The following is a 24091-nucleotide window of genomic DNA, read 5'->3' on the forward strand; positions in this document are numbered from 1 at the left end:
CAGGAAAGGGATTTGGGGGTTCTGGGGGGGCCTGACCCCCCCTGCTGTCCCCAAATGTTCCTGCCCCTATCCCCATCCTTTTCCCCATTCCCTGTGGGAATCCCCCCACTTAGGTTTTTATGATTTTCTTCCAAACCCCTCAGAACCCCCAAAATCAGGGGATTTGGGGTTTCCCACAGGAATGCAGGATGACCCCACACATCCAAGGGGACACATTTGGGGCCAGGGCCACCCCCAAAACCCCAAGGGACCAGGAATCCATGTTTTTTTCTACCATTTTTCCAGTTTATTCCCAGCGGTTCTTGAGCTTGGGGCGGGCACGGTGGAATTTTTAGGATTTCTTCTGTTGGCGACCTGGGGGGAAAGAAAAGGCTGGGACAAACCTGGGATCCCAAATTCCTTCCAGGGGACACCTGGGGACAAACCTGGGACCCCAAGGGGATAACTGGGTGTGGGAAGACAGATAGATATAGTGCTAAAGGCAATCTTGCCCCCATTGCAGCTGTGTTAAAGATCAAAGGGTGGGAACAGCCTTGCCCTCACAGCCCTGGGTGTAATAGAAGAGGGAATTAGCTGGGAGAGGAGTCAGTTGGAGTCTGCTGGCCATGCTGCGAGGAGGAAGGGACAGGAGGTCATGCGAGGGACAGAAAGGGTGAGATGCTCTACGAGGAACGGACAGGGTAAAGTGGCCGTGCCAGGGACAGGAAGCAGCGAGCTGGAAACGCAGAAAGAAGGTAAAAGAAGGAGAGAATGCGACTGATGCGACTGCAACATAGAAAAGGTATGAAAGACTTTTAGATAACAGGGTACTGATACTTGGAGCCCCCTGAAGTTTTTAAGGGAGTGCTCTTGAGTGCTGCGGCCATCTCGACAATGACACTTGGGGACACTCAGGAGCTCCTCAGAATGGGGGGAAAATCTGGGACCCCCAATTCCCCCCTGGGGACACTCACGGAGCTCGTTGTTGCGAGTGAGGGCGGCGGCAGCGCGTGCCCGCGGGCCCTGCAAGGTGAAGGTGTAACCGAAGCGCAGCAGCGCCGGGCACCGCTCCAGGGTGGCCGCCATGGCCATCTCCACTGTGTCCCCGAGGCGCTGGCACTGTTGGGGACATTGTTATTGTCAGTGTCACTGTCATTGTCACCGCTCCAGGGTGGCCGCCATGGCCATCTCCACTGTGTCCCCGAGGCGCTGGCACTGGAGGACATGTCATTGTCACCTCCCCTGGTGTTCCCGGTATCCCTTTTGTCCAGGTCTATGCTGTCCCTGTCCCTGCTGTCCCTGCCATTGTCACCTGGTTGTCTACTCTGATCTCGGTCAGTGTTGGGCAGTGCCCAATGGCTTCCAGCAGCCGCAGCATCCCTGCACTGGTGATGAAGTTGGACTCAAGGTTGAGGCTCTGCAGGCTCTGGTTCTGCTCCAGCATCTCAGCCACCGCCTGGGGACACCAGAGTGGCACCTGTGTCACCAGTGCCACCGCCTGGGGACACCACCAGTCCCACCCACCCACCACCTGCAGACACCACAGCGGCACCAGAGTGGCTCCACAGTGGCACCATAAATGGCACCAAGGGGACATCGCCATTGGTGTCTCAGGGATGGGGGGACAGGGAACAGGGTGGGGACTGTCCCAAACTGGCTGGGGACATGGGAGACACAGGGCAGGGATTTACCCCAACCCATGCAGGGACATTTGGGGACACCTGGGGACATTTGGGGACTCACGTTGGCCACGAGGTCATTGCTGCGCGTGGCCACCAGGCTGAGGCTGCGCACGTGGGTGTTGGTCTTGATTGCGTGGCAGATGGCCTCGAGTGTGGGGACAGGGATGTCCTGGGGAGAGTTGGGGACACAGGGTCACCGAGGGGCTGGGGTGGGACCTATCATGTTGGGGACACTTTGGGAACAGGAACCACCCCCCTTGGGACACCCTGGGGTGGGACCTGTCATCTTGGGGGCATTGTGGGGACACGGACCATCCCCATAGGGACACCTCAGGGTTGCCCATGGCCCCCTGTGGCCCTCCTGGGGATGCACCGGGGACAGTGGCAACACGGTGTCACCTTGATATTGTTGAGGTTGACGTCCTGCAGCGCGGGGTCATCGTCCTGCAGCCGCCGCAGCGTGTCGGCCACATCCGTGGGATTCGGGGGCTCATCTGGCACTGGCCGGTACCGGTCTGGCTGCACCACGCCTGGGACATGGGGACAGCATGGGGACACCACGGGGACAGTGTGGGGATGTGGGGACAGGGCTCAGGGACATGGGGACAGCATGGAGCCATGGGCACAGTGTGGGGACCCCATGGGGACAGCCGTTTATCACCCTGCCCCCTGGCCCAGGCTCTGTCCTCTGTCCCCTTTGTCCCTTTGTCACTCACTGTTGATGCCCTCGGTGTTGCAGATGTTCCCGCTGCAGATGGCATCGTAGTACTGCTTGTTACTCATCAGCGTGTACATGCCCAGGATGGCTGCAGAGACATGGGGACAGCAGGGTCACACTGGGGACATTCGGGGTCACAGGGGACACAGGAGACACAGGAACTCCCATTGGGGAGTGCTGCTGGTCACTCATCAGTGTGTGCATGCCTAGAATGGTTGCGGGGACACCACAGTGACATTGGGGACAGCGGGGACATCAGAGGGACATTGGGGACATGGGTCACAGGACCCCACTGTCCCCTCGAGGAGGTGGCACTGGGACATAAGGTGTGGTCGGACATGCTTTAAGTGAGGGGACACAGAGGGTGAGAGGGGACCGAGTGTGACATTGTGGGACAATGCGGGTGACACTCGGGTGCGTGACACTCGGGTGTATGACACAGGGACATGGTGTGGCACTCAGGTGTATGACAGTGACACAGTGACAGGTGTGCCATGCCAGCCTCGTGCTCCGTGCCCCCCCCAGGTGACACAGGGGTATGCTGTGACACACGGCCGTCCCCAGGGACAGCGTTACCCTTGGCCAGGGCCCTTCCTGCTGCCGATCCCGGCCCCGTGCGGATCCTGGCCTGCACAGAGTCTGACCTCATTCCCATCCTGTCCTGATCCCGTGGAAATCCCATCCCAATCCCATCCCATCCTATCCTTTAGAAATCCCACCCCCATTCCAGCCCCATCCAAGTCCCCCTTCCCATCCCCATTCCCTTCCCACTCACCGGCGATGTCAGACATCCCGTTCCCAATCCCATTCCTAATCCTGTTCCCAATCCCGTTCCCACCCACCGGCGATGTCACACATCCCATTCCTAATCCTGTTCCCAATCCCGTTCCCACCCACCGGCGATGTCACACATCTCAGCCTCAGTGGCGTTGGCCAGCGCCTCCTCCAGCTCCGGCTCCAGCGTCACCTGCTCCTCCCGTGGCAGCGTCGGCACCGTCGCCTTGGGGACAAATGGCTTCCCTGGGGACCGGGGACATGGGGACAGGGTCATAGGGGACATGGAGACAAATGGCTTCCTTGGGGACATGGGGAAAAACAGCTTCCCTGGGGACACAGAGAGAGTGGGGCAGAGTCACAGGGGACATGGGGACACTCACACGAGACACGGTGGCATGGGGACAAGGACCCTGGGGCACTGTCACACTGGGCATGGGGACACTGCCACACTGGCTAGGGACACTGGACAGAGGGATAGGGTGACACAGGCTGAGGACACCAAGGCCATTGCTGGAGTGGCACCCGGCCTGAGGGGGGGGACACTGTGCCAGGGGTGTGACACTGCCAGGAGTTGTGACCATCCCAGGGCTGGCACTGCCAGGGGCGGTGGCACTGTCAGAGATAACACTGCCAGGGGTGGTGGCCGTGCCCAGGGCTGGCGGGGGCCCAGCTCGCCCAGGACACCCGAGCCGCTGGCAAGGCCAAGCTAAATATACCCGAGCATGGGGGACCGGTCCCCTCAGTGTCCCCTCAGCGTCCCCAGCCTGCCCCTCCTGCTACGCCCACTGTCCCCAGTCTGTCCCCAGACCTTTTTTCTCCCCGGTGAAGGGCACAAGGTCCTGGCGCTCCTCGACCTCCAGCGCTTGCCTCTCCAGGTGCTGCAGGAGCGCGTCCCTGTCCAGGGGTCCCGTGGGGCTCTTCTGGGTCTGGTCCCGCTGTCGCAGCCCCGCTGGCAGCAGTACGTTCTGGAGACATCGCCCGTGTCACCTCCTGCTGGCTGCGGTGTCCCCGCGGGTCCCCCCCGGTGTCCCCGTGCCCACCTCGGGGTCCATCTCGGCCAGCTCGGCGTCCAGTTGTGCCAGCTCCTCCGGGGACAGCTCCCGCAGGATTTTGTCCTCGTCGATGTCGCGGTACTTCTCCAGCTCCTGGCGGTATGGCGTCATGGCCGCGGGGACCTGGGGACAGCGGGGTGGCAGCGCTGGGACAGCGTGGGACATGGAGGGGCAGTGCTGGGACAAGGGGGGACACGGGGAGACAGAGAGGGGACAGCGCGGGAAATGGGGGGGACAGCGGGGGTGGCAATGCTGGGGACGGCGGGGACACGTGGGGACACGGAGGGACAGCGGGGTGGCACCGCTGGGGACAGCGCGGGACTCAGGGGAACAACGACAGGACAGAGTGGGACAAGGGAGGGACACAGGGGACCGTGTCACCCTCTGCGGGGACAGCGCTTGGGGACACCGAGCACACCCCAAAAGTGTCCCAAACCTTTGTCACCTCCCAGGGTCACATCCCCCCCCCGCCCCCCCCCCCCCCCCCCCCATTCCAGAATCCCTTCCACCCAAATTCACCATCCCGAGGGCAACAGGAGGGACAAACCGCGGCGTCCTCAAATGTCGCGACCCCACAAACGCCACTCCGCAGGCTCCCCAAAGCGGGGGGTGGGGACACACCTGCCCCGCTCCACCCCCCTCGGAGCGTGGCAATTCCTTTGGGAAGCGGCTCCGGGATCCCCCGAATCCCAGAATTTGTACAGCGGGAAGGGGGAGGAGGTGACAAGGCCACCACCCCCTTGGGGACAACGCGGGGCCGCACCTGGGGCCGATTCCAAAAGCAGGGGCCGATCCCAAACGCCGGCGCTGATCCCGCGAGCTATGCTAAAGCTGTGGGCTGGATCCTAAAGCCGATCCCAAATGCTTGGCGCTGATCCCGCTGCCCCGGGGCCGATCCCAAAGTTGTGGGGCCGCGCAGGGCATGAGATCAGCGCTTTATCGGGCCGGGAGGGGCGGATCGCGTGTCCTGGCCCTTATCGGGAACGGGGGGGCCCCGCCCCGGCCCCGCGGGGCCGCGCCGACCCCAAAAACCGCCGGGGGAAAGCGAGAGCGGATCCTTTCCGAATCCTATAAATCCTACACAGCTTCGACCGCCCAAAACCGCCGGGGAAAAAGGAGAGGAGATCCTTCCGAATCCTCTAAATTTGACCCCAAAAAGCACCGGGGAAAGGGAGAGCGGATCCTTCCCGAATCCTGTAAATCCCACAAGACTCTGACCCCAAAACCCACCGGGGGAAAAGGGAGAGCAGATCCTTCCAAAGTCCTATAAATCCAAATGGGGTTTGGGGGACCTGGGAATTATTTTTGTAGGGTCTTCTGGAAAAGGGGATCCCACAAACCATTTGTTTATTGTAGGGTTCATGAACCTTGTTTATCGTAGGATTTCCTGGAAAAAGGGGATCCCACCCCATATTTTCTGTAGGATTTCCTGGAAAAGGGTTCCACAAACCATTTTATTTCTTGTAGGATCTCTTGGAAAAAGGGGCTCCAACCCCTATTTTTTTAGGATCTCCCACCACCCAATAAAAACCAACCCCCAACTCCACTTTATTCCCTCCTCCAACACCCGTGATGAACAGTAACTCCCCAAAAAAATCACTCGGGGTGATCCCGTATCCCTAAATCCCAAATCCCAATATCCTAGCACCCCAAAATCCTGGGATTTCAGGTACCGGGAACATTTTGATGACTATTTTCTGCCATCCTTTCAGGGCTTCCTCAACAAAACCGCCACTGCAGCTGACCCCTTCTCACAATATCCCAAATCCCATATCCCACTATCCCCAGATCCCAATACCCCAGAATCTTGGGATTTCAAGCACTGGGAACACTTTGTTTGATGACGATTTTTTGGTGTCCTGGGCAGGAGTCCCTCAATAAAACCATCGCTGCTGATGACCTCAACACCTCAATATCCCCATACCACAAAATCCCTACATCCCAACACCCCTAAATCCCAACCTCCCTAAATCTCAGGATTTGAGGCACCGGAAACACTTAGTTTGATGGTGATTTTCTGCCATTCTGAATGGAAGCCCCTCGACAAAACCGTCACCGCTGTCAATCCCAGCACCCCGATACCACAAAATCCCAAATCCCGGGATTTCAGGCACTGGGCACGCTCTGCTTGATGACGATTTTCTGCCTCCCCGGCCGCGCCCCGGGGCTCTCGCTGCCCCCTGCCATGGCTGCGGCAGCTGCGGCGGCGCTGGGCAGCCCGTGGGCCGTGATGTACTTCCTGTAGGCCTCGCGGATGATGCGGAAGGCGCGGGCGTTGGAGTAGGGGATGTCGGTGATGGGGTCGCGGTACAGGGCCGGTTTGTGGGTGACGGGGCACAGCTCCCGCACCGGCAGCCGCGGCGGTTTGGATTTGGGGAAGCAGCGCTCGAAGGTGGCGTCGTCGCTGAAGGAGATGAAGGTGCGAGAGCATTTCGCCGGGGGTAATGGGGCAGTGGTGGCAGCGTGCGAGTCGGGGTCCAGCCTGGAACAGCAGCAGGAGAGGCTGGGAGAGGTGGGGGAACCCAGCCAGATGAGCCTCGGGGTATGGGGTGCTGAGGTGGTCCTCCAAAACTGTGATCCAGTGGGTTTTGGGGCCTCAAAAGTGATTTTCCAACACGGGATTTGGGATCTCAAAAAGTACTTCTCCAATGGGGGATTGGGGATTTGGGATAACCAAGGTGGTGCCCAGAACCTGCTTCTCCCATGGGATTTGGGGCTTCAAAGCTGCTTTTCCCCATGGGATTTGGGAGCTCCAAGTTGGTACCCAAACCCTTCTTTTCCCTCCCACAGGATTTGGGGGCTTCTATGTGCTTTTCCCTCCCCAGGGACAAAGCGAAAGGAATTCTCCAGGTTGGGAGTCAGTGCCCAAATCCACCCTCCAAAACTGGAATTTTGGGATTTGGGAGCTGTCCAACCCCTCTGGAGCAGCTCCAGGGTAGAATCCAGGTTGGGATTTGGGATTCTGGTGCCACTCACCCCTCAACATCCACGGGGTCATCGCGGCCGGGCTCGGGCAGGAGGGGCATGGTCAGGGACCAGTACCGGATCACTGGGCCCATGATCTTCCTCTTCTTCTGTACCTGCTTCTTCTTGTCCGCCTCCAGCCGCTCGTAGTTCTCTGGGGTCAGAAATTGGGTCGGGAATGGGGTCAAGGAATGGGTCAGGGAATGGCTCATCCTGGCACAGTAGCGACAGGTCTGATGCTGGGATCCCTGTGCCGTTCCCAGTGCTCTTCCCTGTACCATTCCTGCCATCCTGGTGCCATTCCTGAGGGCCCTGTCCCATTCCCAGCATCATTTCCAGTGTCCCTGTCCCATTCCCTGTGTCCTGGTGCCATTCCTGGTGCCCCTGTCAAATTCCATGTCCCATTTTTGTTGTCCTGATGCCATTCCCAAAGTCCCTCTGCCATTCCCAGTGTTCCTGTCCCATTCCTGCTGCCCCTGTCCCAGTATCCCAGACCACTCCCACTTTCTCATTGCCAGTATCCCATTCACAGTACCCCAGCCCCGATCCTGATCCCAATCTGACTCACCCAGGGAACGCAGGTTGATCTCCTCGGTGATCTTGGCCTCCTCCAGCAGCTCCTCCTGGGTCAGGGGCCGCTCATAGTTGGGGCCTCCCTTTTTCCGCTTGGATTGCACCTGGCGCTCCTGAAGCCGCAGGAACGTCTGCCGGGTGTGCTCCGTGGTGGACTGCCGCATATGCTTCCGGCCTGCAATGGGACTGGATCAGCCACGGGATCCTCGGAGACCCCCAGGGATCACATTTCCAGCCTCCGGAGAACCAGGAGCTCTGCTAGAGGATCCCATTGCCAACCCTTGGACCACCTACAGATCCCCAGGACCGTGTTTCTGACCCCAGGAGAACCAGTTCTCCCAGAGGATCCCCTTTCCAGCCCCTGAAGAACCAGGAGCTCTCCCAAAGGATCCCTTTTCCAACTGGGATCACTGGGAACATCCATGGACCGCATTTCCGACCCCTGGACAACCATGAGCTCTCCCAGAGGATCTCATTTCCATTTGGGATCACCAGGAGATCCCATTTCCATCCCGTGGAGCACCAGGAACTCTCCCAAAGGATTCCATTTTCACCTAGTATCACCAAGATCCTGCTCTCACCCCATCCCCACCCATTCCCACTCATCCCACCCATCCCTACCCCATCCCCACCCCATCCCACACCACACTCACTGTCTCCCACATCCTCCTGCAGCTCCAAGGGTACAGATTTCACCTCCCTACTCCTCTGGGATCCTCCCCGTGGCCCCTCTGTCTTCTTGGCCCGCAGGCTCTTGAGCGGCTCCTGAAGGACACTGAGGATTAAAAAACCCTCCCCAAATGGTGGATTTCCCTATTTTTCCCCAGGAACGGCTGGGTACCCGGTAGGCCTTGGTGAGGATGCGGCGGCGGCGCCGGGGCTCGGCCTCATCCTGCTCTGAGCCTGGCTCATCGCCCTCGTCAATGTCGAAGTCTGAATCCACCTCGTCATCACTGTCTGAGTGCTCCCCACGGTACTCGTCGTCCCCGGATTCCTGTGGGAACATTGGGAATATGGGAGCGATGATTCTGGAATCCCACCAAGGGATCCCCATGGGACTCGTGCCTGGATTCCTGTGAAATATTGGGAATATGGGATTGGGAACTATGGAACCACCCTGATGGATCCACATAGGATTCATTGTCCCCAGAATCCTGTTGGATACAGGGATGGGTCCCTCTGGAGACTCCCCAGTCCTCGTTATCCCAGGATTCCTGTGGAATTTGGGATAGTTCACCCCACAGACCCTTCTGAGGGGTTCCCACGGGACCCGTTATCCCGGAATCCAACAGCGATGGATCACCCGGGGGATCCCATTGATCCCCCAAAACCTCATCCGCATTATGGGGCTGTTACGGATATTCCCACACCCCTGGACATCCCCACATTCCCTGGAAATCCCTACTCGGGACGCCCAACCTCCCTCACTCCCCCACCCCTCCCCTCACGTTTTCCCGCCACTCCTCTCCCTCCCCCTCAGAGCGCCGGGCCCGTTCCTGCCGGGTTCGCTCCGTTTCCGCTTTGTGGCGCCTCCCGCCGCTCCCTCCCGGTGCCGCTCGCCTCGTTGAAGCCGCCGTAGGTGGTCTGGTAGAACTCGTCCTCCTCCTCGGCCTGGAGCAGCCCCGAGAGGCGATTCCCGGCCGTTCTCCGCGGGGCGCGGCCCTCGGCCAGGCTCATCTCGGCGCTCGGCTCAGCCGCCCGCCGAGTGCCGGGACCGCCCCCCCGTCCTCGCTGGAGTGCTGAGGGAGGGAGAGCGAGCGCAGAGCGATCGATGGGGAGAGAGAGGGCGACACCGCGCGAGAAAAGGGGAGACGTGAGGTGAGGGTGACGTCATTGCATGGGGTGACGTCATGGGATGGCTGCGCGAGCTGTGGGGTCATGGTTGAGTGTGTGTTCTGTGACATCATAAGGTAGAGACATCAATGACTGAGTCAGCAGTGTGATGTCACATGATGGACATGTGTTTGCTCTGTGACATCACAGGGTGAGGACACGTGTGCCCCGTGACGTCACTGATTTGGAGTGTGGCATAGAAGGGTGCTGCATTCTAGTATCATTTGATGTACTCATATGATGCCCCTGCTCCATGTGACGTTCTCCCCCCCCCCCCCCACGCCGTTCGTCGGCGATTCCGAACTGGGGTAGAACGGGGGGAGGTGGAGCCGAGCTGCGCATGCACCATGCGGGCCCCCCCGCGTGGCCCCCCCCCCTCATCGCCCGTGGCCGCGTGGGGCGAAGCACGAAAGGAGCGTGGTTTAGCATAAAATGGGGCGTGGCCACACGTGATTGGTGAGGCCGCGCACGGAGGGGGCGTGGTTCAGGGCGGAGGGGCGGGGTGGGTGGGGAAGAGGCGTGGTTTAACTTCGAGGAGGGGGGTCCTGCAGTAAAGGGGCGTGTCTGAACCGCGAGTGGGCGAGTCTCAAGACATACAAGGAGTGACAATAGGCGGGAGGGGGAGTGATCTCTTCACAAACAGGCGTGGCCCGAGTGGGCGTGGGCGTGGCCAGGCGTGGCTGGCGGGGGCGGGCTGAGTTGAGGGGGGGGGGGGTGCAGCGCGCGCTTCAAGATGGCGGCTGCGGGGCCCGAGTCCGGCGGTAGTAGCGGCAGCAGCGGAGGCCTCGGCGGTACCGGCCGGGAACGGGGCTGGGGGTGGGGCTGTGGAGGGAGCTTAGAGGGAGCTCGGGGGGGATCCGGGTGGCCGCGGCTGGGGTGTGAGGGAAGAGGCTAGGGAGTCTGAGGGCGTGAGGGGCTGAGCGTGAGGGTGTGAGGTGGCTCTGAGGGCATGAGGGGCTGAGGCGAACGGGGGGATTTTGGGGGGCTTTTGAGAGGTGTTGGGGCGTGAGGGGCTGAGGGAAATGGGATTTGGGGGAGTTTTGGGGGAGTCTGAGGGGGTGAGGGGGCTGTTGTGGCTCTGAGGGTCTCAGGGATGAGGGGGTCTTTGGGGGATTTTGATGAATTTAGTGCTGTGAGATTTTGGGGGGATTTTGGGGTGTTCTTTGGGGTATAGAATCGTCAGCCTGACGAGGATTTTTGGGGGGGCGTCTTTGAGAAATTTTTTGGGCTCTGCGGGCTGTGAGGAGTGAGGGGTTTTGGTGGGGTCTTCGAGGTGTTTTAGGGGGTGTGAAAGTGTTTGGTTTATAGTTATTTTTGTGGGGTCTTCGGCATTTTATGGGAGGTGTGGGGGCGTGGAATTGTGGGGCTGAGGGGGATTTTTGGGGTTTTTTAATGAGGTTATTATTTGGGGGGATGTGGGACGCTTGGTGAGGGGATTCTGAAGCTTCTTGAGGGAATTTTGGGTGAGATTTGGAGCTTCCTGAGGGTATCTAAGATGCTCTGGTGGGCAGGGTCTGGTCCCGACTTTTCCGTGGAAAAACCTAATTCCAAGCTCAAAATTCACCCCCGCCCCATCCCCCCCGCCCCCCCCCCAAAAAAAAAAAAAAACAAAACACCCAAAAAAACCAACAAAAAAAACCCCGGGGAACACGTAGGGGAGGGAGAAGTTTGTTGATGCCAGGGAAATCCCGTTCCCCTCCGGGCACTCAGAGGGGATGGGGATGGGAGCAGCAACCGGGGATCCGGAAGTCCCAAAAAAACCCCAGAAGAGCCCAGGAATGCTGTTGGAGTGGTGACCAAAACCTAGAATTTGTTTGGATAAGCGGGAATGTGAGCCAGGGAAAGGGCTGGAAGTGCAGCTGGTGCTCAGAAAATGGGGATTTTGCCGGCTTTATTTAGGGATAAGGTGGAATTTTTTGCCTTTTAAAGCCAGGTATTTTTCCTTTTCCTGGTTTTTCCTGAGCCTGGCATAATTCCTGGGAGAATACAGCCCTTTATCCCACTTTTTTCATCTCTAAGTCACCTTTTCCACCTTAAATTTTGTGCTCAGATCTATAAAAATTCCATTTGGGAAGGAGTTCCTTGCAACTCATTTTTCCCTGGAATGATTTAAGGCCTGATCCCTGATTTTCTGACACTTTATCCGTGGTTTTCTTTGGAATTTGGAGCCAGAAATCCAAGGAAAGCGTGGGCAGTTGGGATGAATTCAAATTTCGTGTTTTCTGGAGTTTTTCCCTGTTTTTCTGGTGTTTTCTGGGATCTCCCCCTGCTTTTCTGGTATTGATCCTTTCTGAGCATGGATTTTCCTTTCTTTTGGCAGGATCCAGCACCTTAAAAAAATCCCTGACTCCTGAGGTGAGTTCCAGGCTGGAAAAATCCCAGATCCCTGCTTTTCCTGTTCTTTTTCCAGTTTTTCCTCCTCCTTCTTTTCCAGGGTTTCCTGCTCCTTTTCCAAGCTGGAGTTTTTCCCTGCCTGGAAAATCCTAAATTCCAGCTTTTTCTTCTCCTTTTCCAGCTTTTCCTGCTTCTTTTCCAAGCCTGGGTCACTCCATGCCTGGAAAATCCCCAATTCTAGCTTTTCTTCTTGGTTTTCCTCCTCCCTTTCCAGCTCCTGCCTTGACCCTGATCATTTCCTTGCATGGGAATTCTGGAAATTTACCCTTCCCAAGGGAATTCCTGGTCCATAAACCTGAATTTATCCTGGAACCATCCCCAGAATCCATGGAAAAGTTCCATTTAACAATTCCTGGATGAATCCTTGGATCCCTGGGCTAGGAATCACCAGACTGGAATTTGCAACCTTCCCAAAGTTCTTCCTAAAATGTTGGAATTACCATGGGAAAAACCCAGCCTGGGTTTCCATAGATTCCAGGCATAAACCCCAAGCTTTTCCAGGTCATTTTGGGTGGGGAAAAACCTTTGGAAAAAATCGGATTTTCCCATTTTTTTCCCTCTTTCTTCCTGTTTTTCTTTCTCTCAAGATGCCAGGAGGATCCCAAACCATCCGGAAGGGCCATAGAGGTGTGGATTCCACAGGGGAAACCACCTACAAAAAGGTAATTTACCACTTTTTCCTCCCCTTTTCCCAAGAAATTGTGCCTGGGATCGCTGTGGGAATGGGAGAAGATTCCATGGAAATGAAGGAAAAAGGGGATTTTTTTTTTTTTTTTTTTTGGTTGCTTTTCCATATCTTTTAGGAAGAGGATTTTTAATCTCTGATTATCCCAGGTTTTCTGGGAGTTTCCCAAGGGCACAAAAATTCCTATAAATCCCATGGAACGGCTGGAATTGGCTGGGTAAAGAGGGAATAGTTTTGGAATTTTGGAAGTGTGGGGTTTTTTTTAAAGGTCTTCCCACTGAGTTCCAGCCATTCCCATTGAATTCCCATTCCCACTGAACTCCCATTCCCATCAAATCCTTCCCGTTCCCACTCCTGATTCCTGCTGTAATTCCTGTTTCCACTCGCAATTCCCTCTGGAATTTTGCCTGCCGTTGCAGACCACGTCGTCAGCGCTGAAGGGCGCCATCCAGCTGGGCATTACGCACACCGTGGGCAGCCTGAGCACCAAGCCTGAGCGGGACGTGCTCATGCAGGATTTCTACGTTGTGGAGAGCATCTTCTTTCCCAGGTTGGCATCCCCAGTTTTTGCCCAGTTTCCCCCCTTTATTCCCCCCTTCTCTTTTATTTCCCATTTTTTCCTTTACCCTGCCTTTACCCCTCTTTTCCCACTTTTTTCTCCCCCCTGCCCTGCCCTCTCTTTCCCCCCTGCCCCATTCCCTGCCCTCCCTGGGCCTGTCCCAGGTCAGATTCCCTATGGAATATCCCGATCCCAATCCAGAACATTCCGTGTTCATGCAGCGAGGGCAGCAACCTGACCCCTGCCCACCACTACAACGATTTCCGGTTCAAGACCTACGCGCCTGTGGCCTTCCGCTACTTCCGGGAGCTCTTCGGGATCCGCCCGGATGATTACTTGGTGAGTTTGGGAAGAGGTCTTCCCCCCTGTTCCCCCCTCATTTTTCGCTCTTTTTCCCCCCTCATTTTTTGCTCTTCTCCCCTCTTTCTTTCCCATGTTTTGGGATGTCTTTCCCCTTTTTTCCTTCCTGCATTTCACCTTTTCCACCAGCACTTCCCCACTCCAAATACCCCCTCTGCTTGTTCCTAAGAGGAAAAACCCATTCCCAAGGAAATTCCAGCTGCTTTTCCCACTTTCCCCCCTCAGTATTCCCTGTGCAGCGAACCCCTGATCGAGCTCTGCAACTCGGGTGCTAGCGGTTCCCTGTTCTACGTCTCCAGTGATGACGAGTTCATCATCAAAACTGTGCAGCACAAGGAGGCTGAGTTCCTGCAGAAGCTCCTGCCTGGGTATTACATGGTGAGCCCAGAATTCCCAGGAATTCCCAACCCTGGGAAGCACTGTAATGGTTGGAGGGACCAAAAAATCCCAGTTGAATCCCCAAAAATCAGTTTGGAATCTTTGGAATCGTTGGTGTTGTGACCTCATCACTGAGTTTGAGTCGTTTTCAATCCCCAAACCCTCCAAAATCCATAGAAAACTGCAAAATCCGTACAAAACTCCCAAACCAGGGGGATTTTGATGCTCTTCCCATGTTTTATATGTGATTTTTGAATCATTGCCAACTGCAAAATGGCATGAATCCATGGAAAAACCAAAAAAATCTGTGGAAAACCCCTGAAATCCATACAAAACATCAAAAATCCATAGAAAGCCACAAAACCAGTGGGATTTTGATGCTCCTCCCATGTTTTATCTGTGACTTTGACCCATTCTGAACGCCAAACTCTGTAGAAAACCCTAAAATCCTTGGAAAATGCCAACACTCCATAGAAAACCCCCAAATCAGTGGGATTTTGATGCTATTCCCAAATTTCATCTGCAATTTTGATGCATTCCCAACCCCACAATGCCTCAAACCACTCCCCTCCCGCCAAACCTCCATGAATTTGCATGTTTTTTACCAAATTTCCCCTTTTTTCCCGCTCCAGAACCTGAACCAAAACCCACGGACCCTCCTTCCCAAATTTTATGGGCTGTACTGCGTGCAGGCTGGGGGGAAGAACATCCGGATCGTGGTGATGAATAACCTCCTGCCCCGCTCCGTGAGGATGCACCTCAAGTACGACCTCAAGGGCTCCACTTACAAACGCCGGGCGTCCCAAAAAGAGCGGGAAAAGGTTTTCCCCACCTTCAAGGACTTGGATTTCATGCAGGACATTCCCGACGGGCTCTTCCTGGACTCGGATATGTACAACGCCCTGTGTAAGACGCTGCAGAGGGATTGCTTGGTGAGTTTGGTTTTGGCGGTGGGGAGTTTGGGGGTGTTCTGCCTTTTTTCTCTTTTGTGGGTTTTTTTGTGGAAGAATTTGGGTTGTTCCTCCTTTTTACCTAGTTTTTTGGGCATTTTTGTGGGAAAATTGTGGGTGTTCTGCTTCTTTTCCTGTTGTGTTTTTTTTGGTTTTTTTTTTTGGTTTTTTTTGTGCAAAACCTGTGTGTGTTCCATCCCTTTTCCGGTGCTGCTTTGTTGTTGTTTTTTGGGTTTTTTTTAAGAATAATTGTAGATATTCTGTACATTTTCCATGGTGTTTTGTGATTTTTTGGGGGGGGGAAATTCTGATTGTTCTACCCTTTTTCCTGATTTTTTTGTGGAAAAACTGGTGCTTTTCCTTCTTTTTACCTGTTTTTTGGGGCTATTTTTTGTGGCAAACTTGTGGGTGTTCCACTCTTTTTCCTGTTTATTTTGGACAAATCATGGATATTCTGTCCCTTTTCCTGATTTTTTTGTGGAAAAATTGTGGGTGTTCTGCCTTTTTTCTGTATTTCTGGGGTTTTTTTGTGGAAAGCGATGGGCGTCCTGCCCTTTTTCCTGCTTTTTTTTTGTGGGAAAAAATGATGTGTGTTCCTTCTTCTTTTCTGGACTTTGGAGAGTTTTTTTGTGGAAAATGCTGGGTATTCCACCCTTTCCCTTCCCATGACTTTTGGATTTCTTCCTTAGAAAAACAGTGAAGGTTTAGGTCTTAGCTGCTGCTGAGTTGGAAAACTTTGGGAATTGCTATGCATTTTGCACCAAAACTAGGAGCCAAAATCCCACATTTTGAGCATTTCTAATCCAGAAAACCGCTTCCTTCTACTTCACCTGTCCTTCCTGTTCCCAAATTCCTGTCTTCCTGCTCATTCCAGGTTCTCCAGAGTTTCAAGATCATGGATTACAGCCTGCTGGTGGCCATCCACAACCTGGACCAGGCGCAGCGGGAACGCGCGGCCGGGAATTCCGGCGGGGATGGGCGCGGGCGGCCGGCGGCGCAGAGAGCGCTCTACTCCACGGCCATGGAGTCCATCCAGGGAGAGGCTCGGAGAGGAGGAACCTTCGAGACTGATGACCAGTGAGATGGACTGGGATTTACTGGCAGCGACTGGGGTTTACTGGGATTGGGATTCCTGGGAAGCTGGGAGGGTTTTGCTGGCACTGGGAGGGGTCCTGGTCATGGATCTTTAAGCATGTCTGGGATCTTTTCCATCCCAAACTATTCCAGGATTCCTTGTCTTGGTTTAATTGGCATTTTAGGGATAAATCCTGAATCCTGCCCAGGTTATTCCATGGATTCCCCATCCCTGGGATGCCTGTGGATCCTTTCCCTGATCCCATTCCGTGCTCCCTCTTTTCCCAGGATGGGTGGAATTCCCGCCCGGAATTCCCGGGGGGAGCGGCTGCTGCTCTACGTCGGCATCATCGATGTCCTGCAGTCCTACAGGTCAGGAATTGATCATTAATTAATTACCAATTAATTTTTGATTAATTCATCCCACCTTTCCTGAGTCTTTGGATCCCCGTGGATCAGGAGTTTCCACCATGGGCTTCTCCCGGGGTGTTTTTGTGGGATTGACTCCCAAAAAATCAATTGTTACTGTTATTATCGGTGCATTAAATTAATGTTGTTTTTTATATTTTTATTGTAACAATGTGTTAGTAGTACTACATGTTGATAATGAATTGTTAATATTTTTAATGTTAGCAATATTGTTCAAATTAGTAATATTTTATTATGGTAATAAAAGTAAGAATTTCAATTTTAATTTAATGGACTTATATTAATAAAATTGCATCCTAGTTTTGAAACTAAATTTAATTAAAAATAAAATGAACACAGGCATTACAGTAATGTTTAAATTATATATTTTTATTTTACTGATAAATCGTCTAATTTTTTCAGTCTTTCCTTTGTAATTGCTATTATAATTTTTAAAATTGTTGTTGGTATGATTATTATTATTATTAATCTTACAATTAAAATAATACATTAATTAGTAAGGTAATATAAAGCAAGTAATTATTAATTATAAATATTAAAATATTATTAGTAATAATTTCAAGTAATACTTTTGGAAACTCCCCCCGAAAAATAATAATCCGAGAAAAAAATTGGGATAAAGGGGGAGAATCCAAACCCTGGTGACTCTTTGGGGATTTCCTGGGAATTTCTGCTCCATTTCCTCCCTGCAGGTTCGTGAAGAAGCTTGAGCACTCCTGGAAGGCTTTGGTGCACGATGGGGTGAGTGGGAAATGGGAATTTTTATGGAAAAAAATGGAATTTTTATCAAAAAAATGGGAATTTTTATCGAAAAAAAAATTTTTGAGGGGAATTCCTCAGATTTCTCCCCAAATTCCCAAGATTTCCACCCAAATTCCCAGAATTTCTCCCCAAAACCCCTCCCAGAAAGGCTTCTCCCATTGATTTTCCTGAGAATTCCTGGCATTTATTCCCCGAATTTCTCTCCCAGTCCACTTCCAAACCCCTGCTTTTCCTCCTTTCCCCCAAAATTCCCAGGATTTCTCCCAACACTCTGTAATGTCTACCTAAATTCCCAGAATTTCTCCCTAAACCCCTCAATTTTCTCACTTTCCACCAAAATTCCCAGGATTTCTCCTCAGATTCACAGAGTTCCTCCCCAAACCCCTCTGAATACCCCCCTCCCCGCCCCACATTCCCAGGATTTGGGGCTAAATCCCATCTTTCCGTGAATTCCAGGACACGGTGTCTGTTCACCGGCCCAGCTTCTATGCCGAGCGCTTCCAACGCTTCATGTGCCACACAGTATTCCGGAAAATCCCATGTGAGTGTCCCAAATGTCCCTTATTTTATCCCAAATTCCTTTGCCACGTCCGTAGGAATTCCCAGATCTTGGCCCCACTCCTGATTTTCTCCCTTTTTTCACAGGTTTTTATGTCCTTTTTTTTTTTCTTTCTTTTTTCTTTTTTTTTTTTTTCCCCCTTCCCTGGAAAGCCACCTTATTTTTCCTGGAAAACACTTTCCTACTGGATTTTTCCTCCTTTTCCTCCTCCTTTCCGCCCTACCTCCTTCATCCCTCCTAGCAACCCTGGCAAATCCCATTTTTTGATGGAATTTTCCCTTTTCCAGTGAAACCTTCCCCATCCAAGAAGAGCCGGAGCGGTGGCACCGTTCCCAGGAGGAGCTGCCAGGGGGGGATCCCGATCCCAGCCCCAATCCCGGGAGCTGGGGATGCCAGGGCTCACCTGGGCACAGACATGGACCTGGAGCAAGGTGGGAAGAGGGAATTTTATCTCAAAAAATCACCTTTTTGTCCCCCCAAACCCCCAGATTTTATTCCTTAAAAATCTCAGTTTTTATCCCAAAAATCCCCCAGATTTTATCCTAAAAAAATTCCCATTTCTATCCCAAGAAAATCCTTGTTCATACCCCCCAAAAAATCCCCATTTCTACCCCAAAAAATTCCTAACTTTTATTCCCACACAATCCCCATTTTTATCCTAGAAAAACCCCCATCTTAATCGCCAAAAAAATCTCATTTTTATCCCCAAAAATCTGCCAATTTTTATCTCAAAACCATCTCCATTTTTATCCCCAAAAAATTCTAGCTCAAATCCCAGGAGCTTGGGATGCCAAGGCCCAGCTGGACACTGAGCTGGACCTGGAGCAAGGTGGGAAGAGGGAATTTTATCCCAAAAAATTTGCTTTTCTATCCCCAAAACATCCATTTTTGTCATGACAACATCTTAAGAGTTTATCCCCCCAAAATCCCAGGTTTTTATCCTGAAAAATCCCAGTTTTTTATCCTAAAGAAACCTTCCATTTTCATCCTAAAAAAATCCCTCTTTTCATCCCACAGGATTCCCATTTTTATCCAAAAAAACCCCCAGCCCTGGCTCCTGTTCTCAGTCCCATTCCCGGCTCCTGATCCCGATCCCGTTGCAGGTTCCCGGCCGGATCTGCTCCCACATCCCGGCAGTGACTCGGTGCCCACGTCCCTGTCCCTGTCCAGCCCCTCCCTCGGCAGTGCTGGTGCCGGATCCCCCCCCAGCAGGTGGGAACAGAATTCCGGGAACGATCCTGGTGGGAAAAGGGGTTTGGGATTGTTCCCAAGGATTTGGGCTTTTTCCTGAGAGTTTGGGATTGGGAGAAGGCAGTTGGGCTCATTCCTGAGGCTTTGGGATCATTCCCGAGATTTTTGGGAATTATGTCCCATTCCAGCTCCACTCCAGAAAGATTCCATTGGAATGATCCCTCTGGAAAATTGGGAATTCTCCCAGCATGGGATCCCCACTGGGAATTCTCTCACAGAATTCCCAATTTTCTGGCTGATCCTGATTTCCCGCAGGTCCGTGGGGGTGGAAGTTCACCCGGGGCCTGGAGCAACTCCCGGAGTTTCCCTGCCCAGGTAAGGTTGGATCCAGCTTTTTTTTAATGGAATGTTTTCCAGGCAATCCCTGGATTTGGAGCTTTTGGGGGTCAGTTCTTTCCTAAACTTTCCAAGATTTTTGGAAATTTCTTAGGAAATCCCCTAGGGATGTTCCTGCTTTTCCTGCTCCCAGGTGAACAGCCTGGAGTAGGGTTCCTTTGGAATTTCCTTGGAATGTTCTCTCTTTCCACAAATTCCATGCAATTCCTGGTGGAATAACTATGGAATATTCCCTTCATCCACATTTTCCATGGAATATTCTCTTTATCCCCATTTTTCATGGAATTCCAGTGTGTAATTAACCTGGAATATTCTTTCTATCCACATTTTCCATGTGGAATTTTCATTGGATATTCCCTTTATCCCTGTTTTGCATGGAATTCTCCTCTGGAATTCCCAAGAATCTTCCCCATCCTTGTATCCCATGGAATTCCCTCTTCCTGCCCTCCCTCAGCCCAGAAGTCTCCCCAGGAAAATTTTCAGGGATTTCTCCTGGAATGCTCCAAAAGTCCCAGGGGAAAAAAAAAAACAAAACAAAACCAACCCTTAGGAAAATCCGGATTTTCTGATGTTTTCTAGGTGCTTTTCCTAGGATTTCCTGGGAAATCCGTGGGAATGGAGGAGATGGGGATTTAGCACTGGGATTTCCTGGCTTTCTCCCTAAAAATTCCCAAAAAATTCCCACTTTTCACGTTGTTTTTCCAGCGTATCCCCTGGCCCTTCCCTGCCCCTGGAGGAGCTGCAGGAGACTGAGATCAGCTTTGTGAGTGTTTTCCATGGAAAACCCTGGAATTCCCAAGGATTTGGGGGGGGCGGTGGGTGGGTGTTGGATCCCAGATTTTCCCGGGAATGGGGTGGGATTGGCTCTTTCCTGATTCCCAAAGCTCAGCCTGGAAAATTCCCTGGGTTTGGGCAGCCCCAAATCCTTGGAATTGGAGGAAAAGGAGGAAAATTCCTCTTTCCCAAGGGTCTGGAATATCCCAAATCCCATGCTGAGCATTCCCAGATTTAATCCAGATAGAACTTGGGATAAACCCTGAGCTTCCCCTCATTTTCCAGGATTAGAAATTTTTGGGAATACCCCCCAATGTTTCAAGGGGAAAATTCCTAATGTTCCCTTATTCCGTGTTTTTTTTTTTTTTCCTCTTCCCAGTGAATCGGCACCAACAGAATCCCAAAAATCCCTTGGAATTCCTTCTTTTCCCACCGATCCTGGGAGCTGGAAAACCAGGAATCCCCCTCGGAAAAAGGAGGAATGTCGGGATTCCCCCTGGAATTCTCGGAGCCGCCGAATTCATTGGAAAACCGAGGACGAGTGGGATGAAAACCTTGGGAAAAGGGACTTGAAATTCCCAGGAATTCCCGAATTTTGGGATGAGAAAAAAAAGAAAAAAAATGGAGAGAATTCCTGGAAAATTCCCAGTGGGATTTGGAGCTGCACCAGATTTTTTCAGGATTTTTTTATTTTTTAAATTTTCTTTGGATTCCATCCCGGTTTTTTAGTCCTGTGGGAATTCTTGGGATTAAGTAATTAATAATAATTATTAATTCTTACTTTTTATTCATAAATTGGGATTTGCTCCAGGTTTCTCAATGAAAATCCCCCGGAAAAAAAGAGGGAAAAATCATGGAAAAGCTCCTGACTCCTCCTCCCTTTTTCCCACCAGGAATTTTGGGAAGCTTTTCCCACCATCAGGGAAGATTTTTTGGGGATTTTTTTTATCTTTTTGAGGGATTGTTTTGGTATCTTCAGAATCCAAGCCTATCCTGGGATTTCCACCCCAGTTTTTGGAGGATTTCCCTCCAAATTCCACTTTTCCAGTCCCTAAATCCCATTTTTTTAGGACCTCTGACCTTCCCAGAAAATTCCAGGAGCAGATTTTGGGACGGAAAATAATAATAATAATAATAAAAAAAACATGGAATGAGGAATTTCCCACCTGGATCCATCCCAAGAATCTTGGAGTAACCCTTGGGGTTGGAGCTGATTTTTGCTCCATCACTGGTGTTTGTTTTTTTTTTAATGGAAAAACCCCAACTTTTTCCCAGAATTCCCACTTGGAAAAAAATCCTGAATTTCTTTACAAAAACTCTGGAATTTTAATTTTTTTATGCTGAACAAAAAACACGGACTGTAGAGCGGGGAGGGAATTTTTTCCAGGATATTCCTGAGGCTCTTTCCACCTTTCCCAGGTTTTTTTTAAGGGAAAACCGAGGTTTTCTGCCCTCAAATCCCAGATTTTTCCCCTGTGGAATGGCCTTATCCCAGGAACGCGCAGCTTAAGGGCTCTCAGCAATTCCCACCTGGATTTTTCCAAGATGCCCTGAGGGAATTTGGGGAAAATTGCATTGTATTTTCCTTTATTTCCATGAATTTCCCCCTTTTTCCTTGGAATATTTGTCTATATTAGACAAATTCCCTCCCAATCCCATTTGATTCCCATTTTTTAACGGATCAGGAGGGGAGAACCACCCCAATTTCTCAAATTTTTTTTGCCAATCAGAATGGAATATTTATCATTATTTAAATATTTTTGTGATAATTCCTCTTTTTCCTGGGAATTCTCCTCATCCAGAGGCTGGGAGGGGGAGGTGGGGTTAGAAATTTGGCATCAGGGGTTTTTTTGGGGGGGGGGGGGGGGTGGATTTCCCTGTTCCAAAGGGGAAATTTGGGATTTCTTGGGGGGACATTTTCAAGGAGAAAAAGACGTTTTGGTGTGGAATTAATGGATTTTTCCTGGATTGAGAGTGTAATTCATGGAATTTTCTTGGACTTGGAACAGAATTCATGGAATTTTCCTGGACTTGGGACAGAATTATCATGATGATGCAATGGAATTTTAGACACGAATGGTGGCTGTTTTCCATGATAAACTAAACTCAGCCCTGCAGGATCCTGATGTCAGCTTGGAGCTCCTCACCGGGAGCTCCACAGTGTTTGGCACTTTGAGGGCAGCTGGGGTTCCAGCTTGCGGCAGCTTGGTTCTGGAAGAAATCCTCATCTGTTCAGAATTTCAGCTGGCAGAAGGCCAGTGCCAGGCACAGGGACTAGGCACAAGACATGGCTGTTTTCCGTGGGAAACTAAACTCTTCCCCCCCCCCGCCCCCCGCCACGTTCCTGACGTCAGTTTGTAGGGGGCGTTTGGCATTCCAAGGGCAGCCAGGGTTCTATGTTCCGGCAGCTTGGGTGTGGGTGAGGTCCGTGCCATTTGTAATTTTAGTGGGTAGAAGCCCAGTCCTGGCCACAGGCCCCTGTACATGAACTGTGGCCCTTTTCCATAGGAAACAAAACTCACCACCCCAGATTCGTGGTGTCAGTTTGAAGGAGGAGCAAAAATCCCACACATTCCAGGAGCTTCCGGAGCTTTGTTCATTTGCCCAAGCAATGCTGAGCTAGATGGAAGAGTGCACCTCCCTACTGCCCGGGTATCCAGTGTCAGCAAGGGAGAAGATCCTGGCTCAGGATCCCCCAGCCCATCTCCAGGTTTCTCTCTAAGCCCTCCTGCTGGATCCCAGTGCCTGCTGCAGAACAGAACCAGCACCCAGCCGGCAGCTCCTCGGTCCTGGCAGCTCAGTGGCACTGCCAGGAGTACACCAAGCTGGCAGCAAAGTGACCGAAGGGAACTCAGCCCTAAACCCTTCAAGCCCTCCCAGCAGTTCTGCCGGTGGGCAGGGTCAGCACCAAAGACACAGACACCAACCTCAGGAATTCCCTGTCACTTGCTACTGCTCAAAGCAGCAAAGACTCTCACAAGGAGAAGCTCAGCAATGCCCCTCAGCGCTGCTACCTGGGATCGTTGGCAGGGACTGAGACACAGCACCAGGGACCCCGAGACTTCACCATCCTCCAGAGCCACAGCCCGTGAGCTGGGAACCCCCTGTCCCAGCCAAGCACTGGAGAGCCTCTCCCATAACCGGGACTTCCCACGGGCGCGTCCACCCGCCGGCAAAGAGACTTACAGCTCTGCTGGGACAGGGCCCAGCTGGGACAAATGGGTGCCAGCAACAGGCTGACACAACGTCCAGTGCGGCAACAGCCGGGCTCAGCTTCCTCGTGGATTGGGCCCAAAGCCTGCCCAGGGCTTCAGGAGCTGCCTTTGGCCCTGCGCCTCCCAGCAAGGCCACAGGACTGATTTCAGGGCCCTGTCCGCCTCTAAATGCCGCAATGTTCCACTGATGAGCACAGACCTAATCCAGAACATTTATGATCCTGGCTATTTCACTGCTGAGGGAATACAAACACAACACCTGGTTTAAACCTTCATCTCGAGGTTACCTTGAGCTCAGGGCTCTTTTCAGGCCTTGGCACTTCACTAGTTACAGCAGACTCACAGGTGCCCAAGCATTTACACCTCTGATGCTGAAGCTCATAGACCCATTCTGGCTGAACTCTATTCACAGTCCAACGGCAGCAATTCTGCTCTGCATCACACTGAAAGGGCCTGGAAGGAACTGGGTGAAAAAGCCTGGGAAGCATGAAAGACTACTGAAACTGTCATCCCAACACCTCTCCCAGACATTTGGCTCAAGGAAGTTTTCCAGCTGAATCACATCGTACAGGAGCTGCTTTCCTAAAGGAAACCTCACCACTGGCAACACCAGACGACAGCACGTGGCACCTCGGAGTCGCCAGCTACTAAGGGAGCTGGAACAGAAACATTTCCAGTAATCAAAACAAGGGACAGACTTTGGTAAGGATTTTTCTTATTCTCCTGGGAAAATTCTCAGAGAACATTGTGGTCAACTGTTTACTGCATGAAATCAACACTAAACAAA

General features: G+C 52.4%; 3 protein-coding genes across 7 annotated transcripts; 1 reads left to right on the top strand and 2 right to left on the bottom strand.

The window, feature by feature from the left end:
* Positions 1–263: 263 nt before the first annotated feature.
* Positions 264–5111, bottom strand: TMOD4 (tropomodulin 4). Of its 3 annotated transcripts, none has more exons than XM_040054237.2 (10): positions 4972–5111; positions 4197–4331; positions 3965–4121; positions 3277–3399; positions 2378–2467; positions 2061–2191; positions 1723–1830; positions 1292–1435; positions 954–1098; positions 264–354 (listed from the first exon to the last, which is right to left on the bottom strand). In XM_040054237.2, exons 2-10 carry the CDS (start codon positions 4317–4319, stop codon positions 332–334), a joined length of 1044 nt encoding a protein of 347 aa, XP_039910171.1. In that variant the 5' UTR covers positions 4320–4331; positions 4972–5111; the 3' UTR covers positions 264–331. The 3 variants fall into 3 exon arrangements, with proteins under 3 accessions (XP_039910171.1, XP_039910172.1, XP_039910170.1); XM_040054238.2 differs by lacking the exon at positions 4972–5111 and adding an exon at positions 4756–4937; XM_040054236.2 differs by lacking the exon at positions 4972–5111 and adding an exon at positions 4728–4936.
* Positions 5112–6313: 1202 nt separating this feature from the next.
* On the bottom strand, positions 6314–9441 carry VPS72 (vacuolar protein sorting 72 homolog). The gene is made up of 6 exons (XM_040054235.2): positions 9306–9441; positions 8587–8739; positions 8399–8510; positions 7741–7920; positions 7185–7326; positions 6314–6690 (listed from the first exon to the last, which is right to left on the bottom strand). The coding sequence occupies exons 1-6, from the start codon at positions 9420–9422 to the stop codon at positions 6315–6317; spliced, it is 1080 nt and encodes a 359-aa protein (XP_039910169.1). The 5' UTR covers positions 9423–9441; the 3' UTR covers position 6314.
* PIP5K1A (phosphatidylinositol-4-phosphate 5-kinase type 1 alpha) lies at positions 9431–22166 on the top strand. Of its 3 annotated transcripts, none has more exons than XM_058419124.1 (16): positions 9431–9563; positions 11899–11933; positions 12560–12634; positions 13077–13207; positions 13438–13555; positions 13802–13954; positions 14587–14886; positions 15779–15981; positions 16267–16350; positions 17100–17148; positions 17626–17710; positions 18016–18159; positions 18832–18940; positions 19235–19294; positions 20021–20078; positions 22099–22166. In XM_058419124.1, the coding sequence occupies exons 3-16, from the start codon at positions 12560–12562 to the stop codon at positions 22138–22140; spliced, it is 1611 nt and encodes a 536-aa protein (XP_058275107.1). In that variant the 5' UTR covers positions 9431–9563; positions 11899–11933; the 3' UTR covers positions 22141–22166. The 3 variants fall into 3 exon arrangements, with proteins under 3 accessions (XP_058275107.1, XP_039910168.1, XP_058275106.1); XM_040054234.2 differs by lacking the exon at positions 9431–9563 and adding an exon at positions 10288–10369 and having other exon boundaries at positions 20469–22166; XM_058419123.1 differs by lacking the exon at positions 9431–9563 and adding an exon at positions 10288–10369.
* Positions 22167–24091: the final 1925 nt, after the last annotated feature.

This window comes from Hirundo rustica, unplaced genomic scaffold, assembly GCF_015227805.2.
Source record: "Hirundo rustica isolate bHirRus1 unplaced genomic scaffold, bHirRus1.pri.v3 scaffold_61_arrow_ctg1_1, whole genome shotgun sequence".
NCBI classification, from domain to species: Eukaryota; Metazoa; Chordata; class Aves; order Passeriformes; family Hirundinidae; genus Hirundo; species Hirundo rustica.